At 48.1% G+C, this 27,183-nt stretch overlaps 3 protein-coding genes across 5 annotated transcripts in view; 2 read left to right on the top strand and 1 right to left on the bottom strand.

The window, feature by feature from the left end:
* The window catches only part of ZNRF1 (zinc and ring finger 1), a 99,098-nt gene extending 97,292 nt beyond the window's left edge, over positions 1 to 1,806 (top strand). The window contains exon 5 of one of the 3 annotated variants that reach the window (XM_082366413.1): positions 1,153 to 1,806. The gene's annotated coding sequence lies outside the window, so the exon portion shown is untranslated. The other 2 variants (XM_082366412.1, XM_082366414.1) reach the window with 2 other exon arrangements.
* Positions 1,807 to 5,205: 3,399 nt separating this feature from the next.
* On the bottom strand, positions 5,206 to 9,141 carry LDHD (lactate dehydrogenase D). Its single transcript, XM_082366356.1, has 11 exons — positions 9,034 to 9,141; positions 8,411 to 8,523; positions 8,022 to 8,163; positions 7,648 to 7,789; positions 7,354 to 7,513; positions 6,909 to 7,108; positions 6,686 to 6,814; positions 6,456 to 6,583; positions 5,901 to 5,991; positions 5,710 to 5,821; positions 5,206 to 5,622 (listed from the first exon to the last, which is right to left on the bottom strand). The coding sequence occupies exons 1-11, from the start codon at positions 9,103 to 9,105 to the stop codon at positions 5,457 to 5,459; spliced, it is 1,455 nt and encodes a 484-aa protein (XP_082222482.1). The 5' UTR covers positions 9,106 to 9,141; the 3' UTR covers positions 5,206 to 5,456.
* A 2,433-nt stretch (positions 9,142 to 11,574) lies between these two features.
* The window catches only part of ZFP1 (ZFP1 zinc finger protein), a 62,840-nt gene continuing 47,231 nt past the window's right edge, over positions 11,575 to 27,183 (top strand). The window contains exon 1 of the mRNA XM_082366374.1: positions 11,575 to 11,664. The gene's annotated coding sequence lies outside the window, so the exon portion shown is untranslated. The remainder of the gene's footprint in view (positions 11,665 to 27,183) is intronic.

The raw sequence follows: 27,183 nt of genomic DNA, 5'->3' as shown, positions 1-27,183 counted from the left end.
GCTTGCGTCCCCGCGTGGACAGCACACCCATCGGACAAGACCGAGTGTGGGACGGCGCCTCGTTCCCTGCAGCGCTTGTCAGCAGCCATCTCTTGGCTGGTTCTTCCCGCCTGCACCCACCGCCCTCACCCCCTTCCAGATGATTCTGAGGCCTCCAGGCCAGACCTGGGGCCCCGCCACCCAAGTCCCTGTTGGCACAGCAGACCAGCACAACCAGCTTCCTCCCGAGATGTGCACATGTGCTCCCCTGTCACCGTTGTCCGACCCCAGTTTCTCCCCCCAGGCACCCCGCTTTACTGCTGACCATTCTCTCCTGCCCCATCCTACATGTCCCTCCCGAGTTCTGGGCTGGCACTTTTCTGTTTTCTGCCAAACAAACCAGACCCCCAGAGAAACCAAAACCCACCCCATCTCATGTGAATCCAAGGGTTTGGGGGCCTCTTTTGTGCTCTCTCTCTCTCTCCCTCTCTCCCTCTTTCTCTCGTTTTTTGTTTTCTTTTGTTCTTTGTTAGGTTTATTTTATTTATTCCAAGTAAACTCCCAGAACAGCTGTTGATGTCAAACTATTCAGGGACATTTGCTCTTTTTACCTTCACCTCAAAAACTGAGGACGTGGGGTGAAGAAAAAGCGAGGGGAAGAGTGAGGCAGAGGGAATGGAGCCTGGTGCTGGCTGCAAGTCCAAATTCCCGGCATGATGTTTGGCTTCGGGGCCCCCAGACCGGAACCACAGGTGCCCCTGCCCGGCCTCAGCAGGATGCACGCGGCTGGCCTCGGGCCCGATGGAGCACGACTTACATCTTACGGTCCCCACAGGGACAGCCAGGCCCCCGTTCCTGAGAGGAGGCTTCGGACCCTGGGGCAGAGCTGAGCTGGGGACACCAGTGGGAACAGGGCACCCCTCCTGCACTGACTTCCAGAGAATGGTTCTCCCTTTCTCCCTGAGGACACCAGATTGAAAGAGAGCGAGTTTGAGAGAAGAAAGAATCACCCAATATCCTTCCCCTCATCCTCATCTCAGGAGGGAAAGGGCATTTTCTTTTTCACCTTTGCAAGGCGTTGTGGGTCTGTCTCTAAAGTGTTTACAAAAAAAAAAAAAATTATAAAAAAAAATGTCTAGTGTCGACTGGTGTTTTCCCTCGTGATGTTTACAGATTGCCGTCTGCTGCCCGGCCAGAACCCACTCAGTGACAAAACGAACAGAGCCGGGTTCTCGCCACTCGCAGAGCAGAGCTCACAGCCCTCCTGTGCCCGGCACCCGGCGGTCTCTCCATCAACCGCTCTGCCTTGGTTTTTTTTGTTGTTGTTGTTCGTTTGGTTTTTTCCCCAATTTTCTGGCTTGGTTTTGCACTTTTCTCCCCTTGGGACCCTGATATCTTGACTTCATTGCCAAAAACCAACCCACTGAGGACCTTCTCCCCCCATCCTTTCCATTTCTCCTCCCCTCTTCCCTCCTGGTTCTGGTCAGTTCAGAGGATTTAACAATCACAAGTGTCCTGCAAAAATGCCTGAACATTTTTCTTAGACCCTTGTGGATTTTTTTTTCCAGAAAACCTAGACGAACAAAAGACTTATTAAAGGGATATGTACAGCTGCCCCTGTTTTCAGGCATTCTGTTTGAGAACATTCTAGCCATTGATGTTCACATGTGGCATCAGCCCCTGCAAGATAGGTTTCTGTATTTATATTTTAAAATACAAAAAAAAACCTTATAAAATGTTTAAAAATACGTTCAAAGCTGGGGGAAAAGGCTTTCTTCATTAGTCAAGGTGTTTTGATATGGTATTAAAATAATGTCTAATAAAAGATGCACTGTGTGACTTCATTTTAATCAAGTATTGTTACACAATCAAGAAGTGGGCGTTGAAGGTCTGTCCCCTGCTCCCTTGCCTACCTCCTGAGCCTTCCTTCAGGCTAGCATCGGGGCTACAGGTGTGTGATGTGGTTCTCAGCGGTCATGCCTGGGTGAGGGAACGTGGCAGGTCAGGCCGGAGTCCCGCAGGTTTACGACCCATTCAAGCCTCGTGGAATCTATCTGCCATCGCCTGTGGAGTGGTCGTGACAGAACTCTTCTGGAAAGATCTGCAGGGCAAAGATCTTGCAGCAGATGGAGGCTGCAAGGATGCGGGTTCTTCCAGGCATTGGCCCAGACCGTCCCCCCCCCAATCCTCGGCTCCCCATTCCACACCCTGCCCTTCCTGTTGCTCCGGCCACATCTCAGTGCTGACTCATGGGCATCCTTCAGTGAGGCCCAGAAAGAGGCCCTGGTTTGGGGCTGAGCCAGCTCAGAGCCCTTGAACTAGAACCAGCCACTCAGGGCTCGCAAGAGTTGGCACACCTTGGGCTGGGTGGGAAGCTCAGGGCAGCAGGTAGCAGTGCACACCTGGCCTCTGTCCCTGTGCCAGACTGGCTCCCGTAGCGGCATTCCAGAGCCTCCTGCAGAGCCTGTGAAGGAAGCTGTGGAGGAAGACGCCTGCTCCGCCCCTTCTCGGGCCTCCTGTGTGCTGCTGCCTCTATGGGCTCTGACCCCACCAGGCCCAGGCTCTGCAGTTGTCTTCTGTCAGACACTTGCTGAAGCACCTGCTCTGTACAAGGGCATTGCAGGCTGGTGGGCAAATGCGAGCCAAGGCACTGGCACGCTCAGCATTTCAGAGAAATACTCAAGAGGAGTTTGTGGGTCTGAGCTTGTGGGGTGGTGACCCCGGGGACACGCAGTCGCCATGGTGGCAAAAACCTGGGCTCTAAACTGTCTGTATGGGGCTCCTCTGCCTGGCAGAACCACGCTGGGGAAAGGACTTCATCTGAACTTCAGATGCCCCACACGTGAAGTGGGAACAAAGTCATGCAGCTCAGAGGCCACCGTGAGGGTCAGAGGATCAGCCCAGAAGCCCCTGGCACGTGCATAGCAGGCTCGCTCGTGGCTTTGTCACCGCAAAGAGCACTGTTCTATTCACAGCACCTCCTGCTTCTGCCTGGCAACTATGTCTGCCTGTTCTATATTTAATTCCTCCAGCAAAGCTGGCCTTGAGGATCTCCTTGCCTGACCCCTGGGCCTGCAGGCGGAGGAGGCCTCTGTGCCCACCTCGGTGGCTTAGGCCCGGCAGCCTTGGCAGCGCCCTGGGTGAGCTGGGGGGTCGAGCTGGGTGGGGCAGGGCTGGAGCCCACGCCGGCTGCTATTCCAGGCTCCTGGGGCTGGTGCCTATCCCACCCCCAGCGACTTCACTCCCACCTGGCACACTGCAGCCCTCTGCCGGTTGCCGTCTCCTCCAAATTCAGACCCAGATTGCCAGCTCCTGGGCGGGGGTAGGACCGGGGTTGTCCGGGCTTTCCAGATGGAACTGGTGTCTGTCATCCTCCATCCCAACAGCTCTCCTCAACTCTGCCTTTCCGGGAGGGGAGGGAATTGGCAGGAACTGGGAGGTGGGTTCCACCCACTCCCCCTGCTAAGGGCCCAGCACACTTGGGCGGCGGGGCGGGGGGGGCTTCCTGGGAAGGGGTACCTCACTAAAACCAGTCATCTAGGAGCCATTTAATGGTGTCAAGGTTTTTAGGTCCTTATTCCTAGGGAATAGATGCTGAATTATGTAGGTGAATGATGTCAAGAAATTTGTAACTCAATTCCAAATGGTTCCCCGAAAAATACACGCACGAAGCAAGTAAGGCAAAAATATTCATTGTTGAATCTTCAGTGGCTAGTATTTCAGTGAACAGTGTACTTGTTCTTTCAAATCTCCTGCGTGTTTGGAGTTTTTCCTAGTAAAGAATTGTGGGGAAGTGGCCATTTGCTGAACACCTACTAGTTGCCAGGCACTGAGGGGCACATCAGAGACAAGCCCTGCCCTGTAGGGGAGGGGCCTGCCCCTGCAGAATGCTGCCCCGGGGGGCTGCTGGTGGCGGGCAGCCTGCGTGGAGGGGAGGGCACTGGTGGCTGATGGTTAGATGGTTCGAGTCTGCTTTATTGGGTGCTTGCGGGGGAAGGCCCATGGGACTTGCCCCACACCACCCCCTGGCACATCCAAGGGACAGAAATGTCACAGAGGAGCAAACTCAGGGCTCAGCCCCGAGTTAGCAGAGAGGAGGGGTTCCAAGAACTGAGCTGGTCTCAGGAGCCAGAGGGGCTGCCTGAACAGCTGGGGGGGAGAGGTGGGGAGGGGCGGAGGGGGTGGAGGCAGGGAAGGAGCTCAGAGGTGGCTTGGGAGAATGGGAGTGAGGCGAGATGGAGTGTGCCGCCGGCTCCCCTGCGCCCCTCGCTCAGCCCCTTTCCTAAGGGCCAAGGCCTTGGGGTGAGGGAGATGGGCCTGCACTAGAGGCTCCTGGGACCTGCGGGGGAGTGGAGAGCTTAGAGACTGGTTTCCAGGACTCCAGGCACCTGCTAGACCCTGGGAAGTGGGGGGCCCAGAGCTGAGAGCTGCAGGTCCCTGCAGAGGTGAGTGCTGGCCATCACTGCCCCAAGCAGATACTGGTGTCTAAGCTTCGAGGTGTCGGGCGCCCTCTCGTGGGCTTAGGGGGAACAACTGCCAGGTACCCCGGACAAGGTCCTCTGATCAGGAATCCTGACCAAGGCAGGGGCTGGCCCCAGGGTGGACAGAGCCTGAGGTTGAGGGCAAGAAAGCTGGTAGTATAATACATGACACTGTGGAAAGGTGTGGTACCAGGAAAATCACTTCCATTTGCAATGGTTGGTAGCAGCCACTTGAAGGACATGTTCAGAATGTTCTAGAGCCCAGTTGGGGCTCAGTGGGGGAGTCTGTGGTAAGTGATGATGGACATGGGCAAGTCCTTAGGCCCTGGGGCTCTGAGAGGCAGAGCAGCTGCCCCTCCTCAGGCTGCAGCAAGTCAGAGGGCAGGCCCGGGATGAGGGACGAGGGTGTCACCAGCCAAAGGACAGAGAACTTGGAGGAGGTGGGGCGGGCAGGCACAGGGGGCCATTCACAGGTGCCGCCTGCTCGTCTCCAGACAACTGCAAGTGGGGTTCAGGTTTATTTTGGGGGTCTATGAGTGTGGAGCCGAAGGTCCCTTCCCCCACCAGCAAAGGAGCATTCCTGTCACCCGGCAGATGGAGTTGGGCTATGGGTGCTGGGGCCCCCAGCCTTTGTTCTCCTGCCCGGGCAATGGGGAGGCTAAGGTGGAGGGGAGTCGTCCTAGTCTTTGGGGTGACTGACCCACACCACCTTACAGGACGTGTAAGCGAGCAGAGAGGAAGCAGCTTCACCGGGAATGACCCTGAGGCATTTACTGGACCAAAGGCTCCTGAGGCCAGCAAGAGGGCCAGGGAGAAGACGGCCAACCAGGCTTCTCCCTCCTCTCTCTGGCCTCGGCTTGGATAAAAGGGCTAGCGGGCTGGCGAAGACCCCTGCAGGGTCTAAGCAAAGGCAGAGCTGTTCCGTGGCGGGAAAACAGGTTCCGGAACGGGAGGTGCCACTCTCTGGGGGCTTGTGGGCCGGGTGCTCCGAGCCCCTCACAGCACCTTGCCTGGGTTCATGAGGCCTCGGGGGTCCAGCGTGGCCTTGAGCTGCCGCATGGTCTCAATGCCCACCGTGCCCACCTCCTCCTGCAGCAGCAGCCGCTTGCCCAGACCGATGCCATGTTCCCCCGTGCACGTGCCATGGAGTGCCAGTGCTCGCCTGGGAAGCAGCGGGAAGAGGTCCTCAGCGGGTGCCCCTCCCACTTCCCTCAGCTCTCCCCCACCCTGCTTCCCGCTTTGCCCTTACCTGACCAGCTGTTCTGCAAAGGCCTTGACCCTGAGGAGCTCCTCGTGGTCCTCCGGGTCTACCACCAGGATGCAGTGGAAATTGCCATCACCCACGTGCCCAACGATGGTTCCTGGGGGCCCAGAGGACAGAGCTGCTGCCCCAGCCCCGCCCCCACCCTCCCACCGCGCCCCGCTTGGGGCAGGCAGAACCTGTGAGTCCCGAGGCCTGCAGGTCCTCCTTGGTCTGCACCAGGATCTCCGGCAGCCGGGAGATGGGCACACACACGTCGGTGGAATAGCCCTGAGTCGGGGCAGGCCGGTGAGCTTCCCTCCCTCACCCAGCCTGCCCGGGAGGTAAGGGGTCAAGGCTACGAATGGGCTCAAGGGGCTCGGCCTCTCACATGAACGTGCCTGCTGTCTCTAAGCCTCAGTTTCCCCTGTGCAACAAGGCGACTGGCCCGGCTAGGCTCCCAGGGCTCTCATCCTGCTCCCCACCCCCGCTACCGTGCAGGCCCCCCAGCACCTGGAGCCCAGCCTCCCCTTCCTGTTGGCTACCACCTTCCGCTTCACCACCTCTTCCTCCAGGAAGCCTGCCTTCTGTGTTCACACTGTCCCTGCTCGGCCCCTGCACCCAGGGCCTGGCTCGGGGCAGGGGCTCCCTCCCGAGGATTTGGCAGTCCTGCCCGCCGGGGCCTCTGCCTGCTGCCCTGGACAATAGGGTAGTAGGCTGAGGAAAGGCTCCCGCGTCCACCCCAGCCCGCTCACCTTGCAGCCGGGCCGCAGCGCCAGGGCAGCGTACCAGGCGTTGTGCCGCGCTGCCCAGAGCCGGCTGCGTTCCTCCGCCTCCTTGGCCCAGGAGAAGTGAGAGCCTCCGTTGTGCCGGATGATCTCCTCTGTGGGGGGCGGGGGTTTGACACTAGGCCCTACTCTGGGGCAGCCCGGGAGCCCCCCCCCGTCCCGCCCCGCCACGCCACGCCCACAGCACCCTAGCACACCTGTGCGCTGCACCTGCTCTGCCAGCGCCTGCTCGGAGCCGTGGAACTCGAGGAAGAGCGTGGGCGCCACGCAGCAGTTCAGCTTGCTATGCCTGTTGCAGGCGTCCATCATGACGTCATCCAGGAACTCTGGGACCAAGGAGAGGCCACGTGAGGTGACGCGTGGCCTTCGAAGGGGGCTTCCTCCGGGGAGCCCACCTGGACGGCCCAATCCCAGGCTCACCAATGCGGGCCACGGGCACTGCAGCCTGGAGGATGTGTACGGTGCTGTCCACGGCCGCCTGGACGCTGGGGAAGGCACAGGTGGCGGCCACCGTGGCCTCAGGGGCAGGGTGCAGGCGCAGGGTGGCGGCCGTGATGAGGCCCAGCGTCCCCTCGGAGCCCACAAACAGCCCGGTGAGGTTGTAGCCAGCTGCGCTCTTCCTGGGTCCCCGGGGACATGAGGTAGGTGAGTGCCCAGGCCACGTGACGACGGATTTCTGGCCAGAAGCCAGTTGGGGAGCTGAGCCTGAGGTCTGGGCTGACCCGCCTCCGTGCAGACTGCCACCCAGGCAGCCGTTCCCTGGCACAGCCCAAATCGGCCTCCGGACCACCAGCTTTGGCCCACAGGGCAGTTTCATGACCCGCCTCTCCAGCAGGCCCCGTCGCCGCCGGTAGAGGGCGCTCACCGGAAGTGACGGCCGGGGCCCGCAGTGTGAAGCAGCCGCCCTCCCGGCAGCACCACATCCAGGTTCAGCACGTTGTCGCGCATGGTGCCGTAACGCACAGCGTTGGTGCCCGAGGCGCCGGTGGCCACCATGCCGCAGAGAGAGGCGTCTGCACCTGGGTCTGGAGGGCAGAGGGCAGGCAGAAGGAAGCCTGGGGCGGGTGCCCGTGGGCAGAGGGGTCCCGCCAAGCCCCAGAAACACCCCTGCCACCAGGGAGCCCTCCAGGCCCGGGAAAGTCCTGGAGCCCCAGCCTACCCACAGGGAACCAGAGGCCGCTGTCCCGCAGGTGGGTGTTGAGGGCTTTGCGGGTGACGCCGGGCTCCACCACCACAGAGAAGTCTTCCGGATTCAGCTCCAGGATTCGGTCCATGTGGGTCAGGTTGACACAGACGCCACCCTGGCGGAGGCCGTTCAAGCAGTCACTGACCTAGATCTTTCGCCAGGACACAGTGCCCGGGACCCCAGCTTGTGGCCGACCTCCCAGCAGCCAGACCAGAGCCCCAGGATGGCAGGTAAGGAGGGCTGGACCTGGCCAGCCAGGCTGGTGTGGTGGAGGAGGCAGCTGCCAGTGTGACAAGTGTGGTGGGACTAGAGCCCGGCCAGGGGAGGAGGCCACCCACCATACATACCTGCACGGCACAGACTCCACCCTCAAGCCCGGTGCCTGAGCCGAACGGGATGATGGGCACGCCTTGGCCATAGCACAGGGCTGCCAGCCGGCTGACCTGCTCCACATTCTGGGGCCACACCACGGCGTCCGGAGGTTGGCACCTGGAACCAGACCCTCAGCAATGTAGGGGTGTGGGGTACCCTCTGGTCCCGCTCAAGTTTGAAGGTATTGCAGGGCCTGAGGCTGCACAGTGGGCGAGGGGCAGGGAACACCCTTCTGGGGGCATAGAGGAGAGGTGGAGAATGCCAGAACACCCAAAAACAGATGGCGGGGGTTGAGGGGCAGAAGATAACCCAGGACCCTCACTCCCAGCCAGGGGTTCTGATGCAGGGGGGCGGCGGAGCCCACCTGTGCATTGACTCATCGTGCCCGTGCTGCTCTCGGACCACAGCAGCAGTAGACACATGGGGGCTCCCCACAACTGCCTTCAGAGCCTCCACAAAGCCCTCGCTGAGTTCGCCCTGCAGGGGAGAAACACATAGGCAGGGTCCCTCAAAGATACCTGGGACCACCTGGCCAGTGGGAGGGGTGGGAGTGGGGGTTCCATTGCCTGTGAACAGAGGCACCCACACCCCTACCCCACCTCGGCTGGGGGCTCGTAGGGCTCTTGGAGCCCTTCTGGGGATTTCTTCCCATTTTACAGATGAGGAAAAGAGGCCAGCAAGTCCAGGACAGGGCCTGGCCTAGAACCCAGCTCCTTGCCTCCCAGGCATTCTTTCAAAACGTGTGTGTATTCCGGGGCCTCAAAGGGGTGCCCTAGAGTCCACAAATCTTTCAGTTGACACCCCCCAGCCCCACTCATGGCAGCTGTGAGGGCTTCGGCCCAGCTCACTGAGCACCCACATTTGACCTGGGGTGAGTCCAGCGAGCCTCTGCTCAAGGTCTCCTGGGGCTGGGGCAGCACAGAGTCTGGCCAGAACTCGGCATTGGGGGCCCCCCACCCTCTAAGGGGCTCCTCCCCTCCCACCTACCTGCTTCCCCCTGGAGCAGTAGCCCCTCCAGGAGAACATCCCCCAAGTTGCAGCCCGGAGCAGGCTGGCCATAGCTGGGCAACAGCCGGTGACCACCGCAGCCTATTGGTTGTGCTGGGGGCAGGGCTGCTTAAGGTGGCACGGCCTTAAGGTGGCCCTGCCAACCCTCGCTGAGTCAGTACTTCTTAAAGGAGAGGTGAGGCTTACTGAGCACAAAGGGAAACAGAACAGCCACCACTTCCTGGCTTAAGACTATGCAGTGGCTTCTTGTGGTCCGAATACCCAGAGGTCCAGCAAGGCTCAGGGGCTTGGCACACACCCTTAATCTTTCTCACCCTGCAAGTCCCAGCTCCGGTGTCACAGTTAGGGTAGGCCTTGATCGGGGCTATGAGGAGGAAAGCACAGGGAGGCTCTTGGGGGTTAGGATGGGGTAGGGCAGTAAGGCAAGCCAGGAAGACTTCCTGGAAGAGGAGTGCTAAGGATGAGCAGCAGTGTGCCAGATAAGCGAAGGAAAAGACTGTCGCATCCCTTTGTCTCCACTCTCCCACTGGGCATATCCCAGGATCGAGGGGAGTGATGTGGCTGCTGCTCTTGAAACTATTCCAAGCTCTGTTTTCCTCCCACAGCAAATTTGAAGAAGCGTGTTGCTAACATTAGCGAGATAAAGCTATTTCTGGCTTTGTTTTTCTTCCCAGTCAAACCAGGAATACAAACTCCTACTTGGGTCCTTCTCCCCAACCACATTTGAATGAGCCCACATTTCCACTCTCAGTGTGTTGCTTAACTGGCTTATCTCAAAAAATGTCTCTTTTACAGTTGGTTAGTTCAAATCAAGATCCAGGGAAAGTCCACACAATGCATTTGGTTAATGTGTCTCATAAGACTCTTAATCTACAACAGTTTCCCTCTTCCCCATTCTTCCATGACATTTATTTGTTAAAGAAACTGGGTCACTTGTTCTGTAGAATTTTCCGCATTCTGTTTTTGGATGATTGTATCCTTGTGAGATTGTTTAATATATTTCTCCAGCCTCTGTACTTCTTGTAAACTGTTAGATCTAGATGTGGTACTGTCGAATACACCTGCTGAACTGATAGAAATGTTCTGTATCTGTGCTTTCCAATATGGTAGCCGTCAGCCACATGTAGCTGTTGGTACCAGAGGTATCTATGGATGGAGGAGAGATGCCAGGTAGAGTTTTGTGGCAAACCCTAAAAAGAAGAGCCATGATAGAGATCCCTATGGTTCTGGAGCAGGGTCATGACATCTGCAACAGAGGCCTACACACTATACAAAAAACTGCCCCGGCCTACTACTGGGTCCTGGTTAAGATGGTGAGTGTGACCACAAGATATCGTTGAGTGATCATGTGGCCAGAGCTGGCTGTCATGAGCTGTCTTCTATCAGACCCACCAAGTCATAGTCAGGCAGGTCCAAAACAAAAAGGGGGACAAGAAAATTGGGCACAAGCAGGGCCAGAGGGCAAAGTGAGCTGCATGAGTAGGTGGCCCAGACCCCCATGTCACCCACTATTGCTTGGCCAGTACCTTTCCCTCAGCTCACACCTACAGCCGTATGGGGGAACTCTTATGACCAGCTGATGGAGGAGGAAAAAGTTCAAGCTTGATTCGTGAATGGATTGGCTCAATATGAGGGTCTGAGCTGAAGATGGACTGTTGTACTACAGCCCTACTTGGGGGTAACCCTGAGATCCTCCCGATTGGCAGAGCTCCAGGTCGTGCACCTGGTCATTCCCTTTTGTAGAAAGAAAAGGGGTCCAATAGAAGAATATATATGGGCCCATGGGCAATGGTAAATGGCTTGGCTGGTTGGTCAGGGGCCTATGAGGAGATTGGAACATCAGGGTCAAGGGGGTTTGGAGAAGAGGCACATAGATGGATCTTGAGGACCAGGCACAAAGTGAGGTCTTTATAGCACATGTATCATATGTTAACGCCCACCAGAGAGCATCTACCATGGAAGAGACTAAACCAAGTAAACAGCGTGATTCAGCCAGCAGTCATTGGCCAGCCTGTCAAAGACCACCCCAGCGCTGGCACAATGGCAGTAGGGGAGAGGCTAGTAACGGGTGCACCGGCCTGGACACCCACTCACTAAGGCTCACCTGGCTACTGCCACTGCTGAATGTCCACCCTACAGCGACACTGAATCTGCCACATGCCACCATTCCTCAGGGAGACCAGCCAGCCACTTGGTAACAAGCTGACCACGTCAGACCCTTTCCACTCTGGAAAGGGAGCAATTTATCTTGACTGAAATCAACGCAGTACATATTATGCGTATGGGTTAGCCTCTCCTGCCTGCATGGCCTCAGCCAGCACCGGCATCTGAAGGCTCACACAGTGTTTGACCCACCGACATGGTATATCACATACCATCCCCTCAGGCCAAGTGGTCCACTTTTTAGCAAAGGGGGGTGCAGTAATGGGCAGATGACCATGGGATCCACTAATCCTAATGTCTACCTCCCCATCCTGAGGCCGCCGACCTGACAGAGCAATAGAAGGAATGGCCTTTGGAAGGAACAGCTAACATTCCAGCTCGGAGATGCATCAACTCAACCAGAGTGCCGAAAGAGGAAGATATTTTCATATGATTAACAGATAAAGGGTGAGTATCCAAATTATTTTTACCTTTTTATTTCAAAATAATTTTATTTATTTATTTATTTATTTATTTATTTTTGTTTAAAATATTTATTTATTTTATTTTATTTATTTGACTGCACCAGGTCTTAGTTGTGGCATGTGGGATCTTTAGTTGAGGCATGCGAACTCTTGGTTGCGGCGTGTGAGATCTAGTTCCCTGACCAGGGATCGAACCCAGGTCCCCTGCATTGGGAGCGTGGAGTTTTAGTCACTGGACCACCAGGGAAGTCCCTTGAAATAATTTTAGACTTAGAGAAAAGCTGCAAAAATAGTACAGAAAGTTTCTGTATACCCTTCACTTAGTTTTCACTAATGTTTGCTTTATACATAACCACAGTACAATTATCAAAACTAAGAATTAGTAAAATACTAATTGATACAATTAGAGAATTGGTACATTACTAAACTGCAAATTTGATTTCACCCGTTCTTCCACTAATGTCCGCTGGTTTTCTGGGGTGTTAGTTGTCTTGTCTCCTTCATCTCCTACAATCTGTGACAGTTCCTCAGTCTCTCCTTGTCTTTCTGACCTTGACATTTTGAGGAGTATGGATCAGTTACTGTATTGAACGTTCCTCAGTGTGGGTTGTCTGATGTTCTCTCACGAGTAGATGGAGGCCATGCATTTTTGGCAAGTATACTACAGAAGTGATGTTCCCTTCTCAATATATCATATCAGCAGTGTAAGGGGTCAATGTGTCTTATTACTGATGGCAATAGCCTTGATCATTTAGTTTAGTTCATGTCTGTGGTGTTTCTGCACTGTGAAGTTACTATTTTTCTCTTTGTAGTTAATAAATATACCAGGGTAGAAAGTTTAAGGCTGCAAATATCCTGTTTCACCTCACTTTCACTCATTATTTTTAGCATCCGTTGGTGGATCTTGCCTGCCTTCGTTGTTATCATGGCGTTCTAACAGTGATTTTCTTATTTCTTTGATGTTATTTAGTTAGAATTATTCTCTAAGGAAGAGCCATCCCTTCTGCTTCATTTATTTATTTACTGAATCATTTGTACATTACCAATATAGACTCATGGATATTTTTTTATTCCATAGGTTATAATCTAATACAATCATTATTTATTTTGTTGTTCAGATTATCCCAGCTTTGGTCACTGGGGACCTCTGTCATATAGGCTTGTCTGCCCTCTAGACTGGCCCTTACCTTTTTATGAGCACTGTCTTACATTCTAGTACCATAAGATGCTCCAGGCTCATCTTGTCTTTTCCCTGCCCAGATCAGTAATCAACTGCTTTTCCAAGGAGTTCTGTTCCTTTTAGTCAGGAATAGTTTTTAGAAACCAAGATTTGGATGCTAGATGTGCTCTTAAAACCCAACAGGAGGAGTCAAGACGGTGGTGTGGGAAGACGTGGAGTTAGCGTCTCCCCACAACTGGGGCGCCTGCCGGCTGCTGGTGGGGACTCTAACCCCCAAGGAGACAGAAGGAACCCCAGAGTGAACCGGTAGGACGTAGGGGGACCGAGGGGGGAGGAGAAGTGGAGGCCAGACCAGATCGGCACCCCTGAGGCCGGGGAGATCAGGAGAGGCAGGTGGTAGGGACTCTCCGGGAGGCATGGGAGAGGAGCGGAGGGCGATTGCCCTGCTCACTGGGGCCCGGGGAGCCTGCTGAGCTCCCAAGCCAGTCCCCTGCAATCCAAAGCCCCTTCCAGGCCATGTGGGTCCTGGGGGCATAGGAGGGAGGCCAGGGAGATCAGGAGAGGCAGGCGGGAGGGGCCTTCCAGGAGGAGCAGAGGGCATTTTCCCAGCCCACTTGGGCCCGGGGAGCCTGCTGAGCACCCAGGCTGATCCCCTGCCTTCCAAAGCCCCATCCAGGTGGCGTGGGTCCTTGGGGGCATAGGAGGGAGGCCGGGGAGATCAGGAAAGACAGGCGGGAGAGGAGTGGAGGGCGATTGCCCCGCCCACTGGGGCACGGGGAGCCTGCTGAGCTCCCAGGCCGATCCCCCACCCTCCAAGGCCCCTCCAGGCTGTGTGGATCCTTGGAGGCATAGGAGGGAGGCCGGGGGGATCAGGAGAGGCAGGCAGGAGGGGCCCTCTGGGAGGAGCAGGAGAGGAGCGGAGGGTGATTGCCCTGCCCACTCGAGCCCAGGAAGCCTGCTGGGCTCCCTGGTGAGGTGCCCTGCCCTCTGAGACCAGGGATGGGGGGCACGCCTGGGCCCCTTCTGTTCCTGGAGCCTAAGCCCCACCGCCCACAGCCCCCAGGGTTTTCCAGCCCTGTAGGTCCTGAGCATTGGCCCCTCCCACCACCCAAACCTCGCCCTTGCTTAGGCCCCACTCTCCACAGCCAAGGCCTTTCCACCCTCCTTTTTTTTTTTTTCCTTTTCCCTCCTCCTCTTTTTTACTATTATGGTACTGACATACCTTGTGGTTGTTGATTCATCTATATTTTTATTTTTGCATTCTTTCTAACATATCTGTTAGTTTCCTAGTCTATTTTTATTTTTTACTTTGTTACTGTTCTCTCTTTTTTTCTTGGGGGGCCACCACACGCGGCTTGTGGGATCTTGATTTGCCAACACGGAGTCGGGGGGAAGCTCCTGCGGTGGGAGCTCCGAGTCCAAACCACTGCACTAACAGAGAACCTCAGACCCCTGGGAATATTCATTGGAGTGAGGTCTCACAGAGTTCCTCATCTCAGCACCAAGACCCAGCTCTACCCAATAGCCTACAAACTCCAGTGTTGGAAGCCTCAGGCCAAACAACCCGTAAAACAGGAACACAATCCCCCTCATAAAAAAAAAAAAAAAATGAGACTGCAAAAAACAATGTCATAGATGAAGCAGCAAGGTAAAAACCTAGAAGACCAAATAAATGAAGAGGAAATAGGCAATCTACCTGAAAAAGAATTCAGAGTAATGATAGTAAAGATGATCCAGAATCTCGGAAATAGAATGGAAGCACGGATTGAGAAAATACAAGAAATGTTTAACAAAGATCTAGAAGAACTAAAGAACAAACAGAGATGAACAACACAATAACTGAAATGAAAACTACACAGGAAGGAATCAATAACAGAATAACGAAGGCAGAAGAATGAATAAGTGAGCTGGAAGACAAAATGGTGGAAATAACTGCCAAGGAGCAGAATAAAGAAAAAAGAATGAAAAGAATGGAAGACAATCTCAGAGACCTCTGGGACAACACTAAACGCACCAACATTCGAATTATAGGGGTCCCAGAAGAAGAAGAGAAAAAGAAATGGTCTGAGAAAATATTTGAAGAGATTATAGTGGAAAACTTCCCTAACATGGGAAAGGAAATAGTCACCGAAGTCCAGGAAGCACAGAGAGTCCCATACAGTATAAACCCTAGGAAAAACACCAAGACACATACATATCAAACTAACAAAAATTAAATACAAAGAAAAAATATTAAAAGCAGCAAGGGAAAAACAAAAAATAACATACAAAGGAATCCCCATAAGGTTATCAGCTGATTTTTCAGTGGAAGCTCTGCAGGCCAGAAGGGAGTGGCAGGATATACTTAAAGTGCTGAAAGAGAAAAACCTACAACCAAGATTACTCTACACAGCAAGGATCTCATTCAGATTCTATGGAGAAGTCAAAAGCTTTTCAGACAAACAAAAGCTAAGAGAATTCAGCACCACCAAACCAGCTTTACAACAAATGCTAAAGAAACTTCTCTAGGCGGGAAACATAAGAGAAGAAAAAGACCCACAAAAACAAACCCAAAACAATTAAGAAAATGGTAATAGGAACATACATATCGATAATAACCTTGAATGTAAATGGATTAAATGCCCCAACCAAAACACACAGACTGGCTGAATACATACAAAAGCAAGACCCATATATATGCTGTCTACAAGAGACCCACTTCAGACCTAGGGACACATACAGACTGAAAGTGAAGGGATGGAAAAAGATATTCCATGCAAATGGAAATCAAAAGAAAGCTGGAGTAGCAATACTCGTATCAGATAAAAGAGACTTTAAAATAAAGACTGTTGCAAGAGATAAGGAGGGACACTACATAATGATCAAAGGATCAATCCAAGAAGAAGAGGTAACAATTATAAATGTTTATGCACCCAACAGAGGAGCACCTCAATGCATAAGGCAGATGCTAACAACCATGAAAGGAGAAATTGACAGCAACACAATAATAGTAGGGGACTTTAACACCTCACTTACACCAATGGACAGATCATCCAAACAGGAAATAAATAAGGAAACACAAGCTTTAAATGACACAATAGACCAGATAGATCTAATTGATATTTATGGAACATTCCACCCAAAAGTGGCAGAATACACTTTCTTCTCAAGTGCACGTGGAACATTCTCCAGGATAGATCACATCTTGGGTCACAAATCAAGCCTCGGAAAATTTAAGAAAATTGAAATTGTATCTAGCATCTTTTCTGACCACAACACTATGAAATTGGAAATCAATTACAGGGAAAAAAACTGTAAAAAACACACATACATGGAGGCTAAACAGTGCACTATTAAATAACCAAGAGATCACTGATGAAATCAAAGAAGAAAAAAAAAATACATAGAAACAAATGACAGCGAAAACACAATGACCGAAAACCTATGGGACGCAGCAAAAGCAGTTCTAATAGGGAAGTTTATAGCAATTCCATCTCACCTCAAGAAACAAGAAAAATCTCAAACAATCTAACCCTACACTTAAAACAACTAGAGAAAGAAGAACAAAAACCCCAAAGTCAGTAAAAGGAAAGAAATCATAAAGATCAGAGCAGAAATAAATGAAATAAAAACAAATCAATAGCAAAGATCAATAAAACTAAAAGCTGGTTCTTTGAGAAGATAAACAAAATTGATAAACCCTAAGCCAGACTCATCAAGAAAAAAAGGGAGAGGACGCAAATCAATAAAATTAGAAATGAAAAAGTAGAAATCACAACCGACGCTGCAGAAATACAAAGGATTATAAGAGACTACTACGAACAACTATATGCCAATAAAATGGACAACCACAAAGAAATGGACAAATTCTTGTAAAGGTACAATTTTCCAAGACTGAACCAGGAAGAATTAGAAAATATAAACAGACCTATCACAAGTAATTAAATTGAAACCGTAATTAAAAATTTTCCAACAAACAGAAGTCCAGGACCAGATGGCTTCACAGGCAAATTCTATCAAACATTTAGAGAAGAGCTAACACCTATCCTTCTCAGACTTTTCCAAAATATTGCCAAGGGAGAAGCACTCCCATATTCATTCTACAAAGCCACCATCACCCTGATACCAAAACCAGAAAAAGATATCACAAAAAAAGAGAATTATAGACCAATATCACTGATGAACAGAGATGCAAAATCCTGAACAAAATACTAGCAACAGAATCCAACAGTGCATTAAAAGGATCGTACACCATGATCAAGTGGGATTTATCCCAGGGATGCAAGGATTCTTCAGTATACGCAAATCAATCAATGTGATACACCACATTAACAAGTTAAGGATAAAAACCATATGATCATCTCAATAGATGCAGAAAAAGCTTTTGACAAAATTCAACACCCATTTATGATAAAACCTCTCCAGAAAATGGGCATAGAGGGAAACTACCTCAACATAATAAAAGCCATATATGACAAACCCACAGCAAGCATCATACTCAATGGTGAAAAACTGAAAGCATTTCCGCTAGGATCAGGAACAAGACAAGGATGTCCACTCTCACCACTCTTATTCAACATAGTTTTGGAAGTCCTAGCCACAGCAGTCAGAGAAGAAAAGAAATAAAAGGAATACAAATTGGAAAAGAAGAAGTAAAACTGTCACTATTTGCCGATGACATGATACTATACATAGAAAATCCTAAAGTTGCCACCAGAAAACTAGAACTAATCAATGAATTTGGTAAGGTTGCAGTATACAAAATTAATGCACAGAAATCTCTGGCATTCCTATACACCAACAACGAAAATCAGAAAGAGAAATTAAGGAAACACTCCCATTTACCATTGCAACAAAAAGAATAAAATACCTAGGAGTAAACCTGCCTAAGGAGGTGAAAGACTTGTATTCAGAAAACTATAAAACACTGAGGAAAGAAATTAAAGATGACATAAACAGATGGAGAAATATACCATGTTCTTGGATTGGAAGAATCAATATTGTGAAAATGACTATACTACCCAAAGCAATCTACAGATTCAATGCAATCCCTATCAAACTACCAATGGCATTCTTCACAGAATTAGAACAAAAAATCTTACAATTCGTATGGAAACACAAAAGACCTGAATAGCCAAAGCAATCTTGAGAAAGAAAAATGGAGTTGGAGGAATCAGGCTCCCTGACTTCAAACTATACCACAAAGCTACAGTAATCAAGACAGTGTGGTACTGGCACAAAAACAGAAATATAGGTCAATGGTACAGGATAGAATGCCCAGAGATAAACCCATGCACATATGGGCACCTAATTTAAGACAAAGGAGGCAAGAACATACAATGGAGAAAAGACAGCCTCTTCAATACGTGGTGCTAGGAAAACTGGACAGCTACATGTAAAAGAATGAAATCAGAACACTCCCTAACACCATACACAAAAATAAACTCCAAATGGGTTAAAGACCTAAATGTAAGGCCAGACACTATAAAACTTTTAGAGGAAAACATAGGAAAAACACTCTTTGACATAAACCACAGCAAGATCTTTTTTGACCCACCTCCTAGAGTAACAGAAATAAAAACAAAAATAAAGAAATGGGACTTAATTAAACTTAAAAGCTTTTGCACAGCGAAGGAAACTATAAACAAGACAAAAAGACAACCCTCAGAATGGGAGAAAATATTTGCAAATGGAACAACAGACAAAGGATTAATCTCCAAAATATACAAACAGCTCATGGAGCTCAATATCAAAAAAACAAACAATCCAGTTAAAAAATGGGCAGAAGACCTAAATAGACATTTCACCAAAGAAGACATACAGATGGCCAAGAGGCACATGAAAAGATGCTCAACATCACTAATTATTAAAGAAATACAAATCAAAACTACAAGGAGGTATAACCTCACACTGGTCATAATGGCCATTATCAAAAAAGCTAGAAACAATAAATGCTGGAAAGGGTGTGGTGAAAAGGGAACCACCCTCCTACACTGTTGGTGGGAATGTAAATTGATACAACCACTATGGAAAACAGTATGGAGGTTCCTTAAAAAACTAAAAATAGGGGCTTCCCTGGTGGCGCAGTGGTTGAGAGTCTGCCTGCCGATGCAGGGGACACGGGTTCGAGCCCTGGTCTGGGAGGATCCCACGTGCCGCGGAGCGACTGGGCCTGTGAGCCACAACTACTGAGCCTGCGCGTCTGGAGCCTGTTCTCCGCAACAAGAGGCCGCGACACTGAGAGGCCCGCGCACCACGATGAAGAGTGGCCCCCGCTCGCCGCAACTGGAGAAAGCCCTCGCACAGAAACGAAGACCCAACACAGCCAAAAATAAATGAATAAATAAATAAATTTATTAAAAAAACTAAAAACAGAACTACCATATGACCCAGCAATCCCACTACTGGGCATATACCCTGAGAAAACCATAATTCAAAAAGAGACGTGCACCACAATGTTCATTGCAGCACTATTTACATTAGCCAGGACATGGAACCAACCTAAATGTCCATCAACAGATGAATGGATAAATAAGATGTGGCACATATATGCATTGGAATATTACTCAGCCATAAAAAGAAACGAAATTGAGTTATTTGTAGTAAGGTGAATGGACCTAGAGTCTGTCATACTGAATGAAGTAAGTCAGAGAAAAACAAATACCGTATGCCAACGCATATATATGGAATCTAAAAAAAAAAAAAAATGGTACTGATGAACCTAGTTGCAGGGCAGGAATAAAGAGGTAGACATAGAGAATGGACTTGAGGACAAGGGGTGGGAGGGCGAAGCTGGGGTGAAGTGAGAGTAACATCTACATATATACACTACCGAATGTAAAATAGTTGGCTGGTGGGAAGCAGCAGCATAGCACAGGGAGATCTGCTCAGTGCTTTGCGATGACCAAGAGGGGTGGGATAGGGAGGATGGGAGGGAGGCTCAAGAGAGAGGGGATATGGGGACATGTGTATGCATATGACTGATTCGCTTTGTTGTGCAATAGAAACTAACATGGTATTGTGAAGCAATTATACTCCAATAAAGATCTATTTAAAAAAAAAACTCAACAATAAGAAAACAAACAGGGCTTCCCTGGTGGCGCAGTGGTTGAGAATCTGCCTGCCAAGGCAGGGGACACGGGTTCGAGCCCTGGTCTGGGAAGATCCCACATGCCGCGGAGCGGCTAGGCCCGTGAGCCGCAATTACTGAGCCTGCGCATCTGGAGCCTGTGCTCCGCAACAAGAGAGGCCGCGATAGTGAGAGGCCCGCGCACCGTGATGAAGAGTGGCCCCCACTTGCCACAACTAGAGAAAGCCCTTGCACAGAAACGAAGACCCAACAGCTAAAAATAAATAAATAAATAAATAAATAAATTTATAAAAAAAAAAAAAAGAAAACAAACAACCTGATTTAAAAACGGGCAAAAGGTCTGAACAGGCATTTCTCCAAAGAAGATATACTGATAGCAAATAAGCATATGAAAAGATGCTCAATATCCTATGTCATCACAGAATTGCAAATTATAACAAAACAAGATGACACTACACATCTATTAGGATGACTAAAATTTTAAAAACTGACATCGAATACTGATGAAGACAGAGAGCAACAGGAATTCTCATTCATTGCTGGTGAGAATACAAAATGGTACAGTCACGTTGGAAAACAGTTTGGCAGTTTCTTACAAAGCTAAACATAATCCTACCATATGATCCAGCAATCACCTTTCTAGGTACTTACCCAATTGAGTTGAAAGCTTCTGTCCATACAAAAGCCTGCGCACAAATATTTATAGCAGCTTTCATAATCTCCAAAAACTAAAATGTCAACAACCAAACAACCAAAATGTCCATCCAAAGGTGAATGGGTAAACCAACGGCAGTCCATTCATACAATTTGTCAGCTAAAAATAGAAATAAGCTATCAAGTCACAAAAAGACATGGAGGAACCTTAAATATACATTGCTAAGTGAAAGAAGTCATTCTGAAAAAACTACATCCTGATTCCAACCATGTCACATTCTGAAAAGACAAAAGTAGGGAGGCAGTAAAAAGACCAGTGGTTGCCAGGGATTCGAGACCAGGGGGGTGGTGATGAATAAATGAAGTACAAGGGATTTTTAGGGTGGTAAAGCTATTCTGTATGATACTGTATTGGTGGATACATGACATTATGCATTTTTCATAACCTATAGAACTTTACAACACCAAAAGTGAACCTTAGTGCAGGCAAATTTCTTTCTTTCTTTCTTTCTTTAAATATTTATTTATTTTGGCTGTGCCAGGTCTTAGTTGCAGCAGGCAGGATCTTCGTTGTGGCATGTGGGATCTTTAGTTGCGGCATGCAGGCTTCTTAGTTGCAGCATGCGAACTCTTAGTTGTGGCATGCATGTGGGATCTAGTTCCCCCACCAGGGATCAAACCTGGGCCCCCTGCTTTGGGAACACGGAGTCTTACCCACTGGACCACCAGGGAAGTCCCCAGGCAAATTTCTAAAAAAATCATTTAGGAGATTGGTGGATCCCAGGAAAGAATGCAGACTGTGACAAGACAGTCTAACTCTATCTTTCTAAATGTATGAAATGACCTCACTGAAGAGGGTGGGAGAAACAGGTGCTGACCTAAATGAATGGAGTTTATTAGACTAAAGGCAAAAGGAAAGGCTCATAAGCACTGTACTCTAATCAGGCAAGTTGTTTCCCACAGGGGTACGAGTTAACACTTCTGATACAGCTTTACGTGTAACTGGATTGATTGAATAAATTAGTAAATGGGGAAAAGTGACAAGTCTCCCATTCAGAAGAATTCCAAATAAATTATGTAGCTACACCACCCTCAAGGGAGGAAGCATAACTTCCCACTCCCTAAATGTGGGCTTTTCCAAGTGACTTCCTTCCAAAGTACAGTATGGAAAGGGGGAAAGAAAAAAGGTCACATTATAGTGGAGAGACCTGGCAAATGCTACTTCAGCCAGCTGATCAAGGTCAACATCAACAGTCAAAAACCACATTGATGGTATGTACCTGTACTGAGTTGAATAGCATCCTCCCAAAGTTCATGTCCTTCTCAGGACCTCAGAATGGACTTTATTTGAAAATTGGGTCTTTGCAGATGTAACTAGTTAAGACAGGGTCCTACTAGAGTAGGGTTGGCCATTAGTCCAATGTGACTGGTGTCCGTATAAGAGGCGAAGAGACAGACACATGAGGAGAGAAATGTCACGTGACCACAGAGGCAGCAATTGAGGTGCTGCAGCTCAAGTGAGTCAAGAAGCTGGGAAGAAGCAAGGAAGGATTCCCCGCTATGGGTTTCAGATGCTGCATGTCCTTGCCAACACCTTGATTTCAGACTTCTAGCCTCCAGAACTGAGAAAAAACAAATTTATGTTGTTTTAAGTCACTTGGTTTGTGATACTTCGTTACAACAGCCCTAGGAAACTAATATAATACCCTTGATATGGTATGATAAAAATGGTCCTTTTTACCTCTGATGTCTTCCTCCCCAAAACCCATAACCTCAGTCTAACCATGACAGAAACACCAGACATGTACCAATAGAGGAGCATCCTACAAAATGCCTGACTAGTACTCCTCAAAACTGTCAAAATCATTGAAAACAAGGAAAGTCTGAAAAAACCACAGCCAAGGAGAGCCCATCTTAGTCCATTCAGGCTGCTGAATGGACTTCAGCAACCCATGAGCAATATTTATTGGCTTAAATAATATTTATTTCTCACAGTTCTGGAAGCCGGGACGTCCAAGATCAAGGCTTCGGCAGATCTGGTGTCTGATAAGAACTGCTTCCTGGTTCCTAGACAGCTGTCTTCTCACTGAGTCCTCACATGGTGGAAGGGGCAAGAGAGCTTTCTGGGGTCCGTTTTATAACACTAATCACATTCATTAGGGATCTGCCTTCCTGACCTGATCACCTCCCAAAGGCCCTACCTCCAAATACCATCACATTGGGGATTAGGTTTCAACATATGAATTTTATGGGGACACAAACATTCAGTCTGTAGCAGAGCCTAAGGGGACATGAAGACTAAATGTAATGTAGCATCCTGGATGGAATCCGGGAACAGAAAAAGGACATTCAGTAAAATTAAGGAAATCTGAAAAAACTGTGGACCTTAGTTAATAATATACTAATGTTGGTTCATTAATTATAACAAATGAGCTATACTAATTAATATGAGATGTTAATTAATAATAGATGGAGGGACTTCCCTGGAGGTGCAGTGGTTAAGACTTTGCCTTCCAGTGCAGGGGGTGTGGGTTTGATCCCTGGTCAGGGAGCTAAGATCCCACATGCCTCGCGGCCAAAAAACCACAACATAACGGAAGCAATATTGTAACAAATTCAGTAAAGACTTCAAAAAACACACAAAAAAATCAAAATCCACATCAAAAAAATCTTAAAAAAAAAAAAATAGGGACTTCCCTGGTGGTGAAGTGGTTAAGAATCTGCCTGCCAATTTGGGGGACACGGATTCGATCCCTAGTCCAGGAAGATCCCACATGCTGTGGAGCAACTAAGCCCGTGTGCCACAACTGCTGAGCCCGTGAGCCACAACTACTGAGCCCGTGCACCTAGAGCTCATGCTCCACAACAAGAGAAGCCACCGCAATGAGAAGCCCGCACAAAGCAACAAGGAGTAGCTCCCGCTTGCTACAACTAGAGAAAGCCCGCGCAGCAACAAAGACCCAACGAAGCCAAAAAAAAAAAAAAAAGTAGATGGAAACTATGCACTCTTGTGGGGGCATATTTGGAACTCTGCTATCTGCTCAGTATTTGGTAAATATAAAACTTTTCTGAAAAAATTAGGTCTATTAATAAAAATATAAATAAAAAGGGATTAATAAGGGGGGATTGGATCCTAGTAGATAACTAAACATACCATAAGACACAATCATGAAAAGTGTGGTATTGTTGCATGAATAGACAGAAAGACTAATGGAACAGAATAGAAAGTTCAGAAATATAACCAAATATTTTATGTATGATGAAGGTGGCACCTTAAGTCCGTGTAGTAAAAATGGACTTATTAACACATGGTATCAGGGAGAAAAATAAAATTGGATCCGTATCCAAGGTAAATACCAAAGAGATAAAATATTTAAATGTAAATAAATGAAATCATAAAAGTATTAGAAGAAAATGGCATTTTTTGAATTAATGTGTTGATCCAGTAGATTGCTAATCACAGGTATAAAATTTCTGTTATGTGAAATGAATAAATTCTAGAAATCTACTGTACAGCACTGTGCTTGTATATAACCCTACTGCACAGTGCACTTAAAAATCTGTTAAGTGGGTAGATCTCATTTTAAGTGTTCTTACACTTAAAACAATTTTTTTAATAAAAAATTTTTGAAGATCTAGTAGACAAGTAAAATGATGAAAGACCCTTTTTTTTTTCTTTGACTAAAGAACAAGTATTGCTGAGGCTTCATTGCCACGTTCCTTAGAACCAGAAATGTTTGGTTGACAGTTGTCTGATTTGTGTTAATACACTTTAATTTCAAAAAGTACTTTTGTTCCTCCATTTACTACCCCACTGTATCAGTTAGCTATTGCTGTAGTTTAACAAGCACCTAAAACTCTGTGGCATAAAACAATAAACACTTATTCTTTCTTTTTTTGATCTCTTTTTTTTAAATTGAAGTATAGTTGATTTACAATGTTGCATTAATTACTGCTATACAGCAAAGTGATTCAGTTATACATATATATACATTCTATTTTTAAACTCTTTTTTGGCTGTGTTGGGTCTTCGTTGCTGGGTGTGGGCTTTCTCTAGTTGCGGTGAGTGGGGGCTACTCTTCGTTGTGGTGCGCGGGCTTCTCATTGCGGTGGCTTGTCTTGTTGCGGAGCATGGGCTCTAGGCACGTGGGCTCAGTAGTTGTGGCTTGTGGGCTCAGTAGTTGTGGCACACGGGCTTACTTGCTCTGTGGCATGTGGGATCTTCCCAGACCAGGGCTCGAACCCGTGTCCCCTGCATTGGCAGGTGGATTCTTAACCACTGTACCACGAGGGAAGCCCTCTATTTTTAAAACATTCTTTTCCATTATGGTTTATCACAGGATATTGAATATAGTTCTCTGCTATGCAGTAGGACCTTGTTATTTATCCATTCTATATATAAAAGTTCATATCTGCTAACCCCAACCTCCCACTCCATCCTTCCCCCAACCCCCTTTTCCCTTGGCAACCACCAGTCTGTTCTCTATGTTCGTGATTCTGTTTCTGTTTCATAGATAGCTTCATTTGTGTCATATTTTAGATTCCACATATAAGTGACATCATACGGTATTTGTCTTTCTCTTTCTGACTTACTTCACTTAGTATAATAGTCTCTAGGTAGGTCCATCCATGTTACTGCAAATGGAATTATCTCATTCTTTTTTATGGCTGAGTAGTATTCCATTCTAAATATGTACCACATCTTTTTTTTCTTTAGATTTATTTACTTTTATTTTTATTTTTATTTTTATTTTTATTTTTGGCTGTGTTGGGTCTTCGTTGCTGTGTGTGGCCTTCTCTAGTTGCGGCGAGCGGGGCTAGTCTTTGTTGCGGTGCACAGGCTTCTCATTGCAGTGGCTTCTCTTGTTGTGGAGCACGGGCTCTAGGCGCACGGGCTTCAGTAGTTGTGGCAAGCGAGCTCTAGAGCACAGGCTCAGTAGTTGTGGTGCATGGGCTTAGTTGCTCTGCGGCATGTGGAATCTTCCCGGACCAGGGCTCAAACCTGTGTCCCCTGCAATGGCAGGCGGATTCTTCACCACTGCACCACCAGGGAAGTCCCCCACATCTTCTTTATCCATCCATCTGTCAATGGACATTTAGGTTGTTTCCATGTCTTGGCTATTGTGAATAGTGCTGCTATGAACATAGTGGTGCATGCATCTTTTTGAATTATAGTTTTGTCTGGATATATGCCCAGGAGTGGGATTGCTGGATCATATGGCAACTCTATTTTTAGTTTTCTGAGGAATGTCCATACTGTTTTCCACAGTGGCTGCACCAATTTACATTCCCACCAACAGTGTAGGAGGGTTCCCTTTTCTCTACATGCTCTCCAGCATTTATTGTTTGTAGATTTTTTAATGATGGCCATGCTGACTGGTGTGAGGTGATACCTCATTGTAGTTTTAATTTGCATTTCTCTGATAATTAGTGATGTTGAGCATCTTTTCATGTGCTTTTTGGCCATCTATATGTCTTCTTTGGAGAAATGTCTATTTAGATCTCCTGCCCATTTTTTGTTTGGGTTGTTTGTTTTTTTGTTATAGAGCTGCATGAGCTGTTTGTATACTTTGGAAAGTAATCCCATGGATAAAGAAGATGTGGTACATGTATACAATGGAATATTACTCAGCCATAAAAAGGAATGAAACTGGGTCATTTGTAGAGACGTGGATGGACCTAGAGACTGTCATAAAGAGTGAAGTAAGTCAGAAAGAGAAAAACAGATATCGTATATTAATGCATATATGTGGAATCTAGAAAAATGGTACAGATGAACTGGTTTCCAAGGCAGAAACAGAGACACAGATGTAGAGAACAAACGTATGGACACCAAGGGGGGAAAGAAGGGGCAGGAGGTGGTGGTGGTGGGATGAACTGGGAGACTGGGATTGACATATATACACTAATATGTATAAAATAGATAACTAATAAGAACCTGCTGTATAAAAAAATAAAATTCAAAAAATAATAATAATTTTAAAAAAGAAAAAAAGAAAGTAGTCCCTTGTCGTGTCTGTCTCTTCCTTTGCAAATATTTTCTCCCATTCTGTAGGTTGTCTTTTTGTTTTGTTTAAGGTTTCCTTTGTTGTGCAAAAGCTTGTAAGTTTGATTAGGTCCCATTTGTTTATTTTTGTGTTTATTTCTATTGCCTTGGGAGACTGACCTAAGAAAACATTGATATTGATTCATGTCATTTATTCTTTTTTTTTGTCTTGTTTTGTTTTTTCTTTGGCCACATGCAGAATTCCCCCAACCAGGGATAAAACCTGGAAGCGTGGAGTCTTAACCCCCGGAAAACCAGTGAAGTCCAGTAAACATTTATTCTTGTTCATGAGTCTGTAGGTCAGCTGGGTGATTCTTCTGGTCTTGGCCTGTCTCACTTGCGCATTTTTGGTTAATTTGGGGGGTTAGGTAGGCAGCTCTGCTGATCTCAGTTGGAATTTCTCATATATCTGGGCGTCAGCTGGCTGTAGGCTGGTTTAGAAGGGACTCAGCAGGACAACTTGCTCTCTTCCACGTGGTCTCTTGTGTTCCAACAGCATTCTAAGAGAAAGTAGGAACATGTGAGGGCCAATATATCATTATTTTCATAGCTT

Source organism: Balaenoptera borealis (genome assembly GCF_965194805.1).
Source record: "Balaenoptera borealis genome assembly, chromosome: 19".
Classification (NCBI taxonomy): Eukaryota; Metazoa; Chordata; class Mammalia; order Artiodactyla; family Balaenopteridae; genus Balaenoptera; species Balaenoptera borealis.
This window is presented reverse-complemented; position numbering and strand designations above follow the sequence as displayed.